The 16716-nt window shown below is 40.5% G+C and overlaps 2 protein-coding genes across 6 annotated transcripts in view; both read right to left on the bottom strand.

The window, feature by feature from the left end:
* LOC130211110 (signal recognition particle receptor subunit alpha-like) overlaps positions 1-2712 on the bottom strand; it is a 60997-nt gene extending 58285 nt beyond the window's left edge. For 4 of the 5 annotated variants that reach the window (XR_008834931.1, XR_008834934.1, XR_008834929.1 and 1 more), the window contains exon 1: positions 2246-2712. The gene's annotated coding sequence lies outside the window, so the exon portion shown is untranslated. The remainder of the gene's footprint in view (positions 1-2245) is intronic. The other variant, XR_008834930.1, reaches the window with a different exon arrangement.
* An 11177-nt stretch (positions 2713-13889) lies between these two features.
* tirap (toll-interleukin 1 receptor (TIR) domain containing adaptor protein) lies at positions 13890-15714 on the bottom strand. The gene is given in 5 exon segments (XM_056441201.1): positions 13890-14005; positions 14386-14420; positions 14422-14732; positions 14734-14947; positions 15707-15714. Coding segments are annotated over 5 exon segments (684 nt in total).
* Positions 15715-16716: the final 1002 nt, after the last annotated feature.

Raw genomic sequence — 16716 nt, 5'->3', positions numbered from 1 at the left:
GCTGTATGGTGCTTGCATCAATCTAAACATGGAAACTTTGTTTAAAAAAGAGCAATCCTGATTAGATAACCAAATCATTTTGAGAATATTTTGTTCATTCATTTAGAAGCAATACAAAGTGTCTATGCAAGTACAGTTGTTGGACTCAAATACTCTGCTTTTGCAGTTAAATACCTTCTCGTGCTCCAGGGTCTCTATTGTTTCCTCAGGAACATTTCTCTGTCTCAAGAAGTCACTTAGATTATCCATCCTGTGAGCATGTATTACAAGGAAAGTTATTGGATGATATCATCATACATACATCATATATACACAACAAGAGTCTTGGGCTACAGATGAGTTATTTTGTGAGAGAAGTGGCATTGTAACTTTGCATTTGTACAGGGTTTTTTTCAAATCTGTGACACCACTACTGTGTTCTGCAATGCACCATGGCTAATATTTATATAAATGTGAAAGGCATTGAATCATACAGGTTGTATACTGTAAATGTAGCTTATATAAAAGGCGAGTCACTCAATATTTGTTTGAGGTCTGAGGCACTCGCTCTAAGTTTCAGGACAGACTGCTGCTGTAACTGCAGTGAAGTCTTGGTCAAATACATTTTTCTTAATCTTGGTGCATGCCAACATTTGGAAATGCAATCATACGGTGTAGTATGACCTATGAAGTACCCTATGTATAGTGTAAGTGTAGTTTTGTCAGGATAACTTTCACCTTTCAATTAAAAAACAACATGAACCATCCTCTCGTAAACCTCTCTTTTTCATTACTAAGGAAGCGCTTTATATAAAAAATATATTCATTAAAAAGAATACATGCAAAAGAGGATGAGAACTGAAGACTATTTTAAACATAACAGTAACGTTTACCTCAAAGTCTATACATAAACGTAGTAATATATTGCCGGACACAAACTTAAAATGTCAATACAATACCAAATCGCTGACATCAAAACACAGAGTTGCGTTTCATGTTTCGTGTAGGCTACCTGCGTGCAGGTACCGGAGGCAGAGAGAGGGGCTGCCGTCTCAGTCGGTAGCTGAGTTTACAATAATTTGCCATTTTTTAAGATACAAACTGTTAGCTGAACAGGTAGGCCACATACAGACAGCTTTAGCTTATTTGACAACGATTTGCTGCTAGCTTAACCAGCGTTGTGGCGAAAGCGCTGTGGTGAAGTACAATTTACCGAGACATCATGGTCAAAATAGCGGAAAATAACGCTATTCTACAAGTTGTTGAGCGCCGTTCGCCTCTCATTGGCTTTTATCTGCGAAGGTTGTATTGCAGGTACAGTGACAAGGTAGTTGCTGTTAGCACAAACCTTATCTTTACTTCACCTGGTTCACTGTTTCTTCAACACAGCTTCCCTGCTCTGCTTTGTTACGCCCACCCTCAGTCAGTATCTAAGTCGAAATAATGAGATAGTATCTCATAATTATGAGATAGTAAGTCGAAATAATGAGATAGTAAGTCGAAATAATGAGATAGTATCTCATTATTATGAGATAGTAAGTCGAAATAATGAGATAGTAAGTCGAAATAATGAGATAGTATCTCATAATTATGAGATAGTAAGTCGAAATAATGAGATAGTAAGTCGAAATAATGAGATAGTATCTCATAATTATGAGATAGTAAGTCGAAATAATGAGATAGTATCTCATAATTATGAGATAGTAAGTCGAAATTATGAGATAGTTAAGTCATAATAATGAGATAGTAAGTCGAAATAATGAGATAGTATCTCATAATTATGAGATAGTAAGTCGAAATAATGAGATAGTATCTCATAATTATGAGATAGTAAGTCGAAATTATGAGATAGTTAAGTCATAATTATGAGATAGTATCTCATAATTATGACTTACAGGATGTTAATTTTTTTTTCACAGTGGCGGAAACGGGCTTCCATAGGTTCCAGGGTGAGTTAACAAACGGGTCCTTAATGTTTTTGTTACATCATCATCTGCGCGTGAGAGGAAGTTAAGTTTGCAACCAACAACAAATAACAAATAAAAACACATTTAAGCACAAAGCTGTTAACCAGTTAACTTCGCGCAAAGCAATTGGAAGACATACTTGCCGGGGACTGTTTGGGGCTATACGTTTACGTTCCAGTGCGATGCTAACAGCTAAGTTAGCCACCCATGTGCACACGCACCCGTGGGTGTGCACGCCGAGCACGAACCAAACGGAACCGAGCCAACATGTCAAAGCCCCGGTTCACGCGGGTACTCACAGACACGCTGGGGCTGGAGGTGGTGCTCGGCGTCGGCGACCGCTGGACGGTGACCAGCGCCATGCCGGCTGCTGCTGCTCACGCCTCCGTCACCTCGGCGAGCGCAGCGTCGGGATACCAGACATCTTTTGGGGCAGCAACACACACGTACAGTGCGCGGTGCGGTTCCTCCGGTCGCTGCTCCGTTGACCCTTTGCCGTCAAGTTCAACAGAATCCGTCAGCGTGTCCGGTCTTTACCTCTTTTCAAAATAAAAGTCTGTATTCCTTGAGCGTTGAATGTCACTGAACCAAATGTTTTGTTAAACACTGTATTTGAGAATTAAGATATCACTCGGTATTTACATGTCTTTCAAATTATTCATTTGCTATTTTGTATGTTTTTTGTTGGCCGTTGTGGCCAATAATCCACATGGGCTTTTAAAGAGGACGATTATACGCCTTTATTTTGACAATTACCGTTCATAGCTGTCCACAGTGTTTTGCCAGTCAGTGTAACACAAGGATGCACATGCGCAATGACGACCAGCTGTCAAACAGGCCGGCCCCTTGAATACACACTGCCATTCATACTAAGGTCACCAATTGATCAAATAAACTGACGATAATACAAATCAATGGGTGCTGCTACTAAACTAGAACTCTAGCTTTGTATCTGTCCCTCTTCTGTGTGTGCGTGTGTGTGTTTGCGCGCGCGCGCGCGTATGTGTTCCTGTGTGTATATGTATAGGCTGAGGAATTGGAGAGGTGACATAGTGCATTATGAATGATGCATTTGTGTGTGTCTCTCTGTTCCTCGCAGGAGAAGACCTGACCTTACATCTCCTTGCTCCCATGTTTTTTTCTGTTCCCCACCTCTCCTGGGAGATGAGGTGTGGGGGTAGGGGTGTGGAAGCAGATGGAGGTGTCTGTTCGGGTGGGGATGGGGGGGTGGTGATGGTGAACGTCAGAAGAGACTCCAGAGGAGGAAAAGAGGTGCAAGATGGGTGGAGATATAGAGCGCCTTAATGCAACCCATATCTCAAGGAGCCCTGGCAAACTTGAAGTACCATGAACACCATTTTTTATTGTAGGAGCAAATGATGTTGTGACCGCTGCAGGGAATGCATAAGGTGCGGCTGGGTGTGAAGCGGAGGTCTGTATGAGGAGAGGAGGCTCATTTTGATTCACTTCATTGCATTATCTGGGTCATCGCCTCCTCCTTCTCCTCTGCCCGTCCTTCTCAGCATTCCTCCCCATCCTCCATCATTCCTCCACCTTACCTTTGTATTGATTATCCAATAAGCTTGTGTTAAAAAAACAGGAAAGGCCAAATTAAAAAAGAGAGTGAGACAAACAAACTGATAAGGAGGCACTAGATAAGAAGAGAAGAAGCAGTGACGTTACACTTGAAGAGCATGGAGAGGGAAAACGGATGGAAGATGAATGACTGAAGTGAATGAAAATAAAGATAGAGAAAGTGCACCCACATATACTTTGCCTGTATGTGTGTGTGGGAAAGCAGCTCTGCATATGGATCATTCCCGATGTATTCTAAATGATCTGGGTTATATCGTGGCTCTAATAAAGTGGAGGTATAACACAATGTCCAAACCACATGTATGAGAAGAAGGTGGATGACAAAAGAGCAGCTGAAGAGATACTAATAGAAAAGGCAACAGGTAAGCACAACAGCCAGAGAGAGACGGAGAGAGCGGAGTGTGTAGGAACAAACAAGATTAGGATTATAGGAGATGAGTATACTTCAGGGATGTTAGTGTCACCACAGAACCAGCAGGATCAGAGACAATCCTCCTTGTAATTAAAGCTCTGCTATCCAAAAGAGATTGTATCACAGGCCAGCGTGTTTGTGTGTGTGTGTGTGTGTGTGTGTGTGTGTGTGTGTGTGTGTGTGTGTGTGTGTGTGTGTGTGTGTGTGTGTGTGTGTGTGGAAAAGAAGTGGGTGTGTACATCCCTGCTATCTTTAAATCCACAATAAGTACACACACACACACACGTAATAAATATTTTTGAAGGACTATAAAATGACTTTCTAATTAAATAAATCCTTTTTTTAAATCAAGGATTGGAGTTGTTTGGTCGCCTGGATAAATTTTGAAGACGAGAAAACATTAGAGAGAATTGCATACTGCGTCTTAAAAATATATTTAAAAAACATGTATGTAGAGTGAGAACCCTCCACAGAAATCTTCGGTTACCTTGGCCTTACCTTACTGATGGATACTGAACCAAATATCATAAACTAAGAAATGAAGACCAGAAGAGAGAAAAGGACAACAGGCCAAAACCAAGAGTAAACGCTCAGACTTACCATGGAGACTCTGAGAGTTCAAGCGAGGAAGAATATACTCAGTGGGTGGCTGGACATCGTGAAAAGACTCACCTTAACCCTCAAGCCCCAGTCTTCAAGTCCACAACCAGATGACTGTCCAGAGTAGAAACTCGGGCTGAAAGAACCACTCAGAACGAAAGGAGCCAGCCACAAGAGGAAGAGGACACTGCCCAGGACAGAGGTCAAAGGGAGTAGTGAGTGCTTCAGGAGCAGGAGATGAGTAAACACTCAGATTCTGAGGAAATACCAGAACCAGAACACCAAGTCGATGAAGAGGATACAGTTTCTTCAGAGGACGACTATGAACCTGAGAGACTCAGATGTTCTACAAGGACACGCCAACCAAGATGTATCCTTACCTGTAATGAGTTAGGGAAATCTAGTTCTGCTCACCTGAGAAAGTAGGAAATGGAAATTAAAGTGTTTGAGTTCATCCAAAAAAACAGCAAATTCTAATTTGAGTATTCATATTTGTTTTAATGATACCTGTCAAGTAATACAGTTGCAGTAAGTCACAATAATGGAAAAATCAAATTTTGAAAACTGAAAAAACACAAGGTTATTTGCAAAAAACAGATGGTGTTACAATGTAACAAGGATTCAATGGACTTGGAAGGCCTACGAAAGTACCTATGAAGACAATACAACCACAAGAAAATAAATAGTTGCTTAAATAAGTAGTTATGTGTAGCTATTGACATATGTACGATTGTGTAACTGTTTACTAGGCAGTCCTCATCTCTTGAGGTTTAAAAGGGTTATTTGGTCGTTAAACTAATGTTGGATATTGTATTATTTTCGTGGGGGAGGTTTAGCACCCTGACATGTTATTTCATATATCTTACTAATGTAATTCAACGGTGTCCATTTCTTATAATTTGTGTTTAAGGTAATTCCTGTGTTGTGCACATACTAACTGTCACGGGAGGACAGTGCTCGTTGTTCCTTGGAAGAGAGCGCTGTCTCTTTAAGAGGGGGCGTGTCAAAGGCAGGCGCTGTATGCAGGCTGAAGAAAACAATGTAAACAGAAGAACGAAGTGTTATGAAAGAGTTCATATTAAGGGTGCACATGTACAACTATCAAAGGGGTTCCACAACTTTCTGTCGTGTTCACGATTTGACTGTGAAACATAACGTGCATATTACAGAGAGCGCGAGAGAAAAAGAGCGAGAGCGCGCGAGAGAAAGAGCAAGAGAGAGACAGCGCGCGTGAGACGGCTGACGTCAGAACGATTGACGTCACTCCTTTCAAGTGACCTTGATCTCTGAAACTATATTAGGGGGTGTCTTTTGTGAACCGTACTTTCCGGATTTCTTGCTTCACAGAGAGCACGTTGTTCTTACACATGCACACTGAGAACACAAAGAGTTATAAAATGAGTAACTTCAACAGCAAGCAAGACCAGAAACTGGCAAAGAAGATGAGAAGAGAAGAAGAGAACGCCGTCACTGATTCGGAGAGCAAGATCACCACTCCTTGCAAGAAGAAGTGCAACAATAAAACTCCCGATGGTAAACAAGCCAGCAGACATGGCAAGCCAAGAGCTGATGCCACTAAACATGAAGAAGCTCCTTTGCCGATAATACCGGAAATACTTCCACTCAACCGAAAACAACGAAGAGAGGAGCTAGCTAACCTTTTACGGCTGGAAGAGGAGGCTGCTGCATCTAAGCAGGTTAAATTGCAGGTCAATAAACCCACGCATTACCGTAAAGAAAAGAAGGATTTTGCACCTGAGCAGGTTCAATTGAAGATCAAAGACCCCATGCATTACCTTGCAGAGAAGAAGGCTGCTGCATCTAAGCAGGTTCAATTGCAGGTCAATGAACCCACGCAGTCCCGTAAAGAAAAGAAGGATTTTGCATCTGTGCAGGTTCAATTGGAGGTCTCAGAACCCACGATTGACATTGAAGAGCAGGAGGATGCTGCACCTGAGCAGGTTCAATTGAAGAGCAAGAAAGACCAGAAACTGGCAAAGAAGAAGTGCAACAATAAAACTCCTGAGGGTAAACAAACCAGTAGACATGGCAAGCAGAGTGATGAGGCCACTAAACCTGTAGAAGTACTGCCACCAAAAGGAAAACAACGAAGACAGGAGGCAGCTGAACTTGAATGGCTGGAAGTGGAGGCTGCTGGGCAGATTCAAGTGGAGGTCCCAGAACCCACCAATGACCTTGAAGAGCAGGAGGCTGCTGCACCTGAGCAGGTTCAATTGAAGAGCAAGAAAGACCAGAAACTGGCAAAGAAGAAGTGCAACAATAAAACTCCTGAGGGTAAACAAACCAGTAGACATGGCAAGCAGAGAGCTGAGGCCACTAAACCTGAAGAAGTACTGCCACCAAAAGGAAAACAACGAAGACAGGAGGCAGCTCAACTTGAATGGCTGGAAGTGGAGGCTGCTGGGCAGATTCAAGTCGAGATCCTAGAATCCACCAATGACCTTGAAGAGCAGGAGGCTGCTGCATCTGAGCAGGTTCAATTGGAGGTCCCAGAACCCACCAATGACCTTGAAGAGCAGGAGGCTGCTGCATCTGAGCAGGTTCAATTGGAGGTCCCAGAACCCACCAATGACCTTGAAGAGCAGGAGGCTGCTGCACCTGAGCAGGTTCAATTGGAGGTCTCAAACCCCACCAATGACCTTGAAGAAAAGGAGGCTGCTGCACCTGAACAGGTTCAATTGGAGGTCCCAGAACCCATTAAGCACCTTGAAAAGAAAGAGGCTGCTGCACCTGAGCAGGTTCGAGCTGAGGATACTAAACCTCAAGAGGCTCCTTTGCCGATACCGGAAATACTGCCACTCAACCGAAAACAACGAAAAGAGGCAGCAAAACTTAAACGACTGGAAGAGGAGGCTGCTGCATCTGAGCAGGTTCAATTGGAGGTCCCAGAACCCACCAATGACCTTGAAGAGCAGGAGGCTGCTGCACCTGAACAGGTTTTATTGGAGGTCCCAGAACCCACCAATGACCTTGAAGAGAAGGAGGCTGCTGCACCTGAGCAGGTTCAATTGGAGGTCCCAGAACCCACCAATGACCTTGAAGAGCAGGAGGCTGCTGCACCTGAACAGGTTTTATTGGAGGTCCCAGAACCCACCAATGACCTTGAAGAGAAGGAGGCTGCTGCACCTGAGCAGGTTCAATTGGAGGTCCCAGAACCCACCAATGACCTTGAAGAGCAGGAGGCTGCTGCACCTGAACAGGTTTTATTGGAGGTCCCAGAACCCACCAATGACCTTGAAGAGAAGGAGGCTGCTGCACCTGAACAGGTTTTATTGGAGGTCCCAGAACCCACACATGACATTGAAGACAAGGAGGCTGCTGCACCTGAGCAGGTTCAATTGGAGGTCCCAGAACCCACCAATGACCTTGAAGAGCAGGAGGCTGCTGCACCTGAACAGGTTTTATTGGAGGTCCCAGAACCCACCAATGACCTTGAAGAGAAGGAGGCTGCTGCACCTGAACAGGTTTTATTGGAGGTCCCAGAACCCACACATGACATTGAAGACAAGGAGGCTGCTGCACCTGAGCAGGTTCAATTGGAGGTCCCAGAACCCACCAATGACCTTGAAGAGCAGGAGGCTGCTGCACCTGAACAGGTTTTATTGGAGGTCCCAGAACCCACCAATGACATTGAAGAGAAGGAGGCTGCTGCACCTGAACAGGTTTTATTGGAGGTCCCAGAACCCACATGACATTGAAGACAAGGAGGCTGCTGCACCTGAGCAGATTCAATTGGAGGTCCCAGAACCCACCAATGACCTTGAAGAGAAGGAGGCTGCTGCACCTGAGCAGGTTCAATTGGAGGTCCCAGAACCCACCAATGACCTTGAAGAGCAGGAGGCTGCTGCACCTGAACAGGTTTTATTGGAGGTCCCAGAACCCACCAATGACCTTGAAGAGAAGGAGGCTGCTGCACCTGAACAGGTTTTATTGGAGGTCCCAGAACCCACATGACATTGAAGACAAGGAGGCTGCTGCACCTGAGCAGGTTCAATTGGAGGTCCCAGAACCCACCAATGACCTTGAAGAGCAGGAGGCTGCTGCACCTGAACAGGTTTTATTGGAGGTCCCAGAACCCACCAATGACCTTGAAGAGAAGGAGGCTGCTGCACCTGAACAGGTTTTATTGGAGGTCCCAGAACCCACACATGACATTGAAGACAAGGAGGCTGCTGCACCTGAGCAGGTTCAATTGGAGGTCCCAGAACCCACCAATGACCTTGAAGAGCAGGAGGCTGCTGCACCTGAACAGGTTTTATTGGAGGTCCCAGAACCCACCAATGACCTTGAAGAGCAGGAGGCTGCTGCACCTGAACAGGTTCAATTGGAGGTCCCAGAACCCATGAAGGACCTTCAAGAGAAGGAGGCTGCTGCACCTAAGCAGGTTCAATTGAAGGTACCAGAACCCATGAAGGACCTTCAAGTGATGGTCTTCGGGAGAGATAATCCTTTTCCAAGAATTCAAGTGAAGGTTTTAGAAAACAAGGCCAAACCGAATGAGGCTCTCCAGAAGGATTCTTGGTTCAAAAACTTTGAAAAGCTCAGTGAAAACACGATTTCCAATGATCGCAGGAAGAAGTGGATTTCTCTGCCTCCAGATTTCAATTCTCCTGAAAAGAGAAATAACCCAACAGATCTAAGGGAACAGTGCCTGCAGAAGTCAATTCTCCCCAGTCAAAGTCGGAGAGAGCGCCCACAACAAGTGGCTCAGAGAGCTCCTGAGGGTGAACAAGCAGGTAGACTGGCTATCCAGAAGAAAGCTGAGCCCAGGAAACCTAAAGATGCTCCTTTGCCGACAACATCGCCGAGGAGAATACTGCCACGCTGCATCATGCCCCAACAACTGGTAGCTAAATGGCCGGAAGAGAAGGAGGCTGCTGCACCTGAGCAGGTCCAATTGCAGGTACCAGAACCCATGAAGGACCTTGAGGAGAAAGTAGAAGATAGCACCCACCAGCTGCTCTTGAGGAAAGACAATGCGATTCTACGAATCCAAGTGGAGTTTTAGAAAAGAAGGCCAAACTAAATGAGACTCTTCAGAGGGTGTCTGGGCTCAAGCTAGTTAAAGAGCTCAATAAACTAGAGTTTCAACTATCTTTAGTAAAGGTCACTGAATCCGAGACCGGCCACAAATTAAAGCATTTGGAGGAGGCCCTTCAGGTGCAAAAGGAGGGCAACAGGGAGACCATCATGAACCTGGTCCAGACAATTCAGTTGCGAAAGAAGAGCCAGGAAGACGTAGCAATGCACCTGGCTCAGCAAAGAGAGACAAACGATCAGCTGCAGGCTGCACTGACCGAGTCTTTGGCTGAAAACAACCGCCAACAGCTCCAAAGGCAAGAAGAAAGGGACGATCTCCTCCAGGCAATCAACACAATGAAATGCACCCTGGAAGAAACAAAAGTGGTCCAAAGGCCCGAAAAACTCTCCTTGCGGAAAAGATTCCTTCGGTTTTTCAGACGAGCCGGAGGACAAGAAACACGCTAGAGAAAAAGTCCCAGCCACGACTTGTAAGGTGTATAGATTACACGTCCCATGCTTCAGTTGGGTTTTTTCTCCGGTTGATCCGGTTGTCCCAACATCAAATTTCCCCGTTCCTGTTCCCCGTGACCCGTCGGCATGGCCGACACTGGAGCCCCGTGTATAGATTACACGTCCCATGCTTCAGTTGGGTTTTTTCTCCGGTTGCTTGGGTTGTCCCAACATCAAACGCAAAGGCCGACCCCTGTTCCCCCTGAATTCAAATTCAAATTAGATTAGATCAAACCAGTACAACACAGGTGTGGAGTTTGCACATCCCATGCTTGTGTTGGGTTTTTTCTCCGTTGATCCGGTTCTCAAAACTTAAAATTAAATTTTACAAATTCAAATTCAAATTAGATTAGATCAAACCAGTACAACACAGGTCTGGAGTTTGCACATCCCATGCTTGTGTTGGGTTTTTCTCCGGTTGATCCGGTTCTCAAAACTTAAAATTAAATTTTACAAATTCAAATTCAAATTAGATTAGATCAAACCAGTACAACACAGGTGTGGAGTTTGCACATCCCATGCTTGTGTTGGGTTTTTCTCCGTTGATCCGGTTCTCAAAACTTAAAATTAAATTTTACAAATTCAAATTCAAATTAGATTAGATCAAACCAGTACAACACAGGTGTGAGTTTGCACATCCCATGCTTGTGTTGGGTTTTTCTCCAGTTGATCCGGTTCTCAAAACTTAAAATTAAATTTTACAAATTCAAATTCAAATTAGATTAGATCAAACCAGTACAACACAGGTGTGGGTTTGCACATCCCATGCTTGTGTTGGGTTTTTCTCCGGTTGATCCGGTTCTCAAAACTTAAAATTAAATTTTACAAATTCAAATTCAAATTAGATTAGATCAAACCAGTACAACACAGGTGTGGAGTTTGCACATCCCATGCTTGTGTTGGGTTTTTTCTCCGGTTGATCCGGTTCTCAAAACTTAAAATTACATTAAAAAAATTCAAATTCAAATTCAAATTAGATTAAATTAGATTATAAATTAGGAACTTCTCAAAATTTAAAATTACATTAAGAAATTCAAATTCAAATTAGATTAAATTAGATTATAAATTAAGATCTTCTCAAAACTTAAATTACATTTAAAAAATTCAAATTCAAATTAGATTAGATCAAATTATAAACAGGTGTGGTTTGCATCCATCCATTGTGTGTTGGGTTTTTTCTCCGGTTGATCCGGTTCTCAAAACTTAAAATTAAATTTTACAAATTCAAATTCAAATTAGATTAGATCAAACTAGTACAACACAGGTCTGGAGTTTGCACATCCCATGCTTGTGTTGGGTTTTTTCTCCGGTTGATCCGGTTCTCAAAACTTAAAATTAAATTTTACAAATTCAAATTCAAATTAGATTAGATCAAACCAGTACAACACAGGTGTGGAGTTTGCACATCCCATGCTTGTGTTGGGTTTTTTCTCCGGTTGATCCGGTTCTCAAAACTTAAAATTAAATTTTACAAATTCAAATTCAAATTAGATTAGATCAAACCAGTACAACACAGGTGTGGAGTTTGCACATCCCATGCTTGTGTTGGGTTTTTTCTCCGGTTGATCCGGTTCTCAAAACTTAAAATTAAATTTTACAAATTCAAATTAGATTAGATCAAACCAGTACAACACAGGTGTGGAGTTTGCACATCCCATGCTTGTGTTGGGTTTTTTCTCCGGTTGATCCGGTTCTCAAAACTTAAAATTACATTAAAAAAATTCAAATTCAAATTCAAATTAGATTAAATTAGATTATAAATTAGGAACTTCTCAAAATTTAAAATTACATTAAGAAATTCAAATTCAAATTAGATTAAATTAGATTATAAATTAAGATCTTCTCAAAACTTAAATTACATTTAAAAAATTCAAATTCAAATTAGATTAGATCAAACCAGTACAACACAGGTGTTTGTTTGCACCATGCTTGTGTTTGGGTTTTTTCTCTGGTTACCTGCTTGTGTTGGGTTTTTTCTCTGGTTGATCCAGTTCTCAAAACTTAAAATTACATTTAAAAAATTCAAATTCAAATTCAAATTAGATTAAATTAGATTATAAATTAGGATCTTCTCAAAATTTAAAAATAATAAAATTCAAATTCAAATTAGATTAAATTAGATTATAAATTAGGATCTTCTCAAAACTTAAAATTATATTAAACAAATTCAAATTCACATTAGATTGAATTAGATTATAAATTAGGATCTTCTCAAAATTTTAAATTACATTAAAATAATTCAAATTGAAATTCAAATTAGATTAAATTAGATTATAAATTAGGATCTTCTCAAAACTTAAAATTACATTAAACAAATTCAAATTCACATTAGATTGAATTAGATTATAAATTAGGATCTTCTCAAAATTTTAAATTACATTAAAATAATTCAAATTGAAATTCAAATTAGATTAAATTAGATTATGAATTAGGATCTTCTCAAAATTTAAAATTACATTAAAAAATTCAAATTCAAATTCAAATTAGATTAAATTAGATTATAAATTAGGATCTTCTCAAACTTAAAATTACATTAAAAAATTCAAATTCAAATTCAAATTAGATTAAATTAGATTATAAATTAGGATCTTCTCAAAATTTAAAATTACATTAAAAAAATTCAAATTGAAATTCAAATGAGATTAAATTAGGATCTTCTCAAAATTTAAAATTACATTAAAAAATTCAAATTAGATTAAATTAGATTATAAATTAGGATCTTCTCTGTGAATCGCCACCTTAACGTGGTGGAGGAGTTTGAGAGGCTTAGTGATCCTGGGAGCTGTGTGGTCCGGGGCCCCTGCTAGGGGCTCCCAAGGTCAACAGGTCTCGGGGGAGAGTCCAGACTAAGAGCGGTTCAGTTTCAATTTCAACATTAAAATAATTCAAATTGAAATTCAAATTAGATTAAATTAGTTTCTTAAATTAGGATCTTCTCAAAACTTGAATTACATTTAAAAAATTCAAATTGAAATTCAAATTAGATTAAATTAGATTATAAATTAGGATCTTCTCAAAACATAAATTACATTAAAAAATTCAAATTCAAATTAGATTAAATTAGATTATAAATTAGGATCTTCTCAAAACATAAATGACATTAAAAAATTCAAATTCAGTAGTAGTATCTCACTGTGATCTTTGTTGTTTCTGGTAAAAAATTGAATCTCCTCACTTACACAATCGACAATGCACCACCTGGTGGTAAACCGCATGCATCTAAATATTAACCTTTTTTTAAATGTGTTTTATATATACTTTATTGATAATGCACAATATGAGATACGGTGATCAAATAAAAATTATGTTCCTTTTGTGTGTATGTTTCAATCAGATTGCAATTGTAAAGAAGAAAACAGGAATAATAAAATAAAAAATATATAAAAAGGCTAAACTAAATTACAAATTATAATAATAATAAATAATGAAACACCCACGGACCCACTCCACCCATGGCCTTCATATTCTTTCACGGTGTGCGTAGTACAATATTGTAAAACTAAAGTTAAGTACTTAGGTTTAGTTACAGTTAGTCAGCCAGATAAGGATAGAGGGCCTTGACTTCCAAGCAAGAAGTACATCCGTGCTGCTTGGAATCCCTGTATAAACAAACGTACCACACACACACACACACACACCATGTTGGTCACGCTCAAATGATGTCGCGTAAAACCCAACTTCTAGCCAGCCTTTCATCACGGTCTTTAAACACCGATGATCATGAGCACCATTGAAGCTTTCGCCCCTCTTACTCCCGGTGGTGCATGGAAGTCTCAGTGAGGTCATACTCCGACTCCAGCGTGTCTTTTGGTGAGCTGCCTTCTCCACTGAGTCCATCGCTCGAGGTGTCCATGCCATCCATCAAGTGTCTTCTCATTTTTCACCAGGTCTTTCAGATCTGGAAAAGACAACACAAAGAGGTTATTAAAGATAGTAGAATCATGTACAGGGGAAGTTTATAAGAACCATAATGCTAATTTGACATATTTAGGAGAGGAAAAATCAGTTGGCTGAAAACAGATCTCCACAGATATCACTTCACACTTGGGACTGACACCAGGTTAAATAAATGTCTATGGAATTGACCCCAAAGAACCAATTCAATTCAGTTTATTTTGTATAGCCCAATATCACAAATTACAAGTGTGCCTCAAAGGGCTTTACAATATGTACACATACGACATCCCTGTCCCAGGACCTCACATCGGATCAGGAAAAACTCCCAAGAAATAGAAAAAAAACCCACATTCTTTCCATTACATTATTTCCATTACTCACACTTGAGCACCATCGTGTTGATGAGATTATAACCCGTCGGGGTTCCTGCCCAGGTCAATGTAATAGTAGAACCTCAGTTTCTGAGGATACTGAGAGTGGGACATGTTGTGAATCAGGGGGATAATCCGATTGGACATTGACCCCTCTGCCAGAACCTGGTGCATTATGTACGTGCATCAATCCTCCTGCAGGAAGCCAGGAGTGGTCAGCAGAGCCCCGAAGTGGCTGTTCTGCACAGCCTGGCATAACTCTGTGGAAATTGCACCCCCTGGTCAGGCGTCCCTCTGCATCAGAAAGCACCTGAGGCTCCGGGGCGATGCCTCCAGGAAAGAGACCCGGCGTACAGCGAGCTCAGAGCAGACTGTGGAGGTTTTGGAGGGCTTGACGACGATGATGAAGAAGAGCATGACAGTGTCGATGAGGGTGAAGCTGATGATGACAGAAGACTTTTTTTGTCTCCTGTTCACATTGTGCTGATGAAGATACTTTTGATTTCCAGAGTTTATGGATCCAACCTGAAGGGAGAAAGATAAACGGTGGATACTTCTGACTTGATTGTAGCCTACATCTTGATATACAGGACTGTCTCAGAAAATTAGAATATTGTGATGAAGTTCTTTATTTTCTGTAATGCAATTAAAAAACCAAAAATGGCATGCATTCTGGATTCATTACAAATCAACTGAAATATTGCAAGCCTTTTATTCTTTTAATATTGCTGATTATGGCTTACAGCTTAAGAAAACTCAAATATCCTATCTCTAAATATTAGAATATCATGAAAAAGTATACTAGTAGGGTATTAAACAAATCACTTGAATTGTCTAATTAACTCGAAACACCTGCAAGGGTTTCCTGAGCCTTGACAAACACTCAGCTGTTATAAATCTTTTTTTTTACTTGGTCTGAGGAAATATTAAAATTTTATGAGATAGGATTTTAGAGTTTTCTTAAGCTGTAAGCCATAATCAGCAATATTAAAAGAATAAAAGGCTTGCAATATTTCAGTTGATTTGTAATGAATCCAGAATGCATGACATTTTTGTTTTTTTAATTGCATTACAGAAAATAAAGAACTTTATCACAATATTCTAATTTTCTGAGACAGTCCTGTATATGAAGCCTCCCTAGTCTACCTATGAAATGATATGAAAGGATGAACAATAATACTTACAGCACAGTAAGTACTCAAACGGATGAAGATAAGGTTTGACTTATGTTGCTAACATGTGTTCAACACCTCAAAAATCATCTCTAAAAATGATCTTCTCTGTGCCATACACAGAAATTAAAAGAACGAAAGACTTCACTTCAGTGTGACCGTTCCATGACAGTAACAGAATGCAACAAAGAAGTGAAAACATGTCACTGATACCACCGGAAACAATTTAAAGTTGGTAACTGCCGAAAGAGACGCCCTCAAACCACACATTTCAAATGCAAAGTGACTTTATTCTTCAGCGAGCAGGTAGTATAACATTTACGAAAAAGCATGTGTACGGACAAAAAAATAAACTCACTGAGTACTTTTTAATAAAAAGGACATTTCATTGGCAGGAATGAGACTGCTCTCTCTATCTGGATGGTTGTATTCTATTATGAAGAAGAAATAAGAGGATGGACTGTATTGTTGAAATACACAACTGCCAATATGTTAATGCAACATCCTGAGACCATTCAATGAGACTATATCACAATGTCACAGTTATTGTGTCAGTTTAAATTTCCTTCCAGTTGTGTTAAAATAGCTACACATGATGTCATACAAACATAACTTAAGACATTTGAAACTATCATTAAGAGCATGCAGTACAGCTGCAAAGAGGTGGTGGATGAGTCCAGTTCTTCATGGATGCCAGGACAAGATGTGCTGAAAATGAATGAGAAGTTGATAATATTGCATAAATGGCTTTACAAAATGAAATAGCTGTACCAATACCACTTGGCAAAAGAGAGGGAAAGCAGTGATTACAAAGAAAGGAATGGAGAGGTGGCAGACACAGTGGGGGGAAGACGAAAACAGATGGAGGAATCACACAATACTAAACTCAGTATAGCAATACAGCAGCACAGCAGATTTAAAATAGAGTTTACAAAGTGCTTTGACCGACAAAGCAGCAGAAGTAAGGCAAAAAAAACAACAAGAAAGCACAGTGAGGCCCAACAAAGCAAAAAAAAACTACGGTAAGAATTAAACCCGGATGAAACCAATGTAACAGAAAGGAGGGGCTGAACTAAGAGTGTGTGAAGTAAAGAAGTGTGGTAACTGTGGAGTTAGAAGTAAATGTTTAAAATATTTAGTTGCACAACAACTTGTATGAAGCATAAATT

This window comes from Pseudoliparis swirei, chromosome 20 (genome assembly GCF_029220125.1).
Source record: "Pseudoliparis swirei isolate HS2019 ecotype Mariana Trench chromosome 20, NWPU_hadal_v1, whole genome shotgun sequence".
In the NCBI taxonomy this organism is placed as follows: domain Eukaryota; kingdom Metazoa; phylum Chordata; class Actinopteri; order Perciformes; family Liparidae; genus Pseudoliparis; species Pseudoliparis swirei.
The sequence above is the reverse complement of the archived record's forward strand: the minus strand, read 5'-3'. Positions and strand labels throughout refer to the sequence as shown.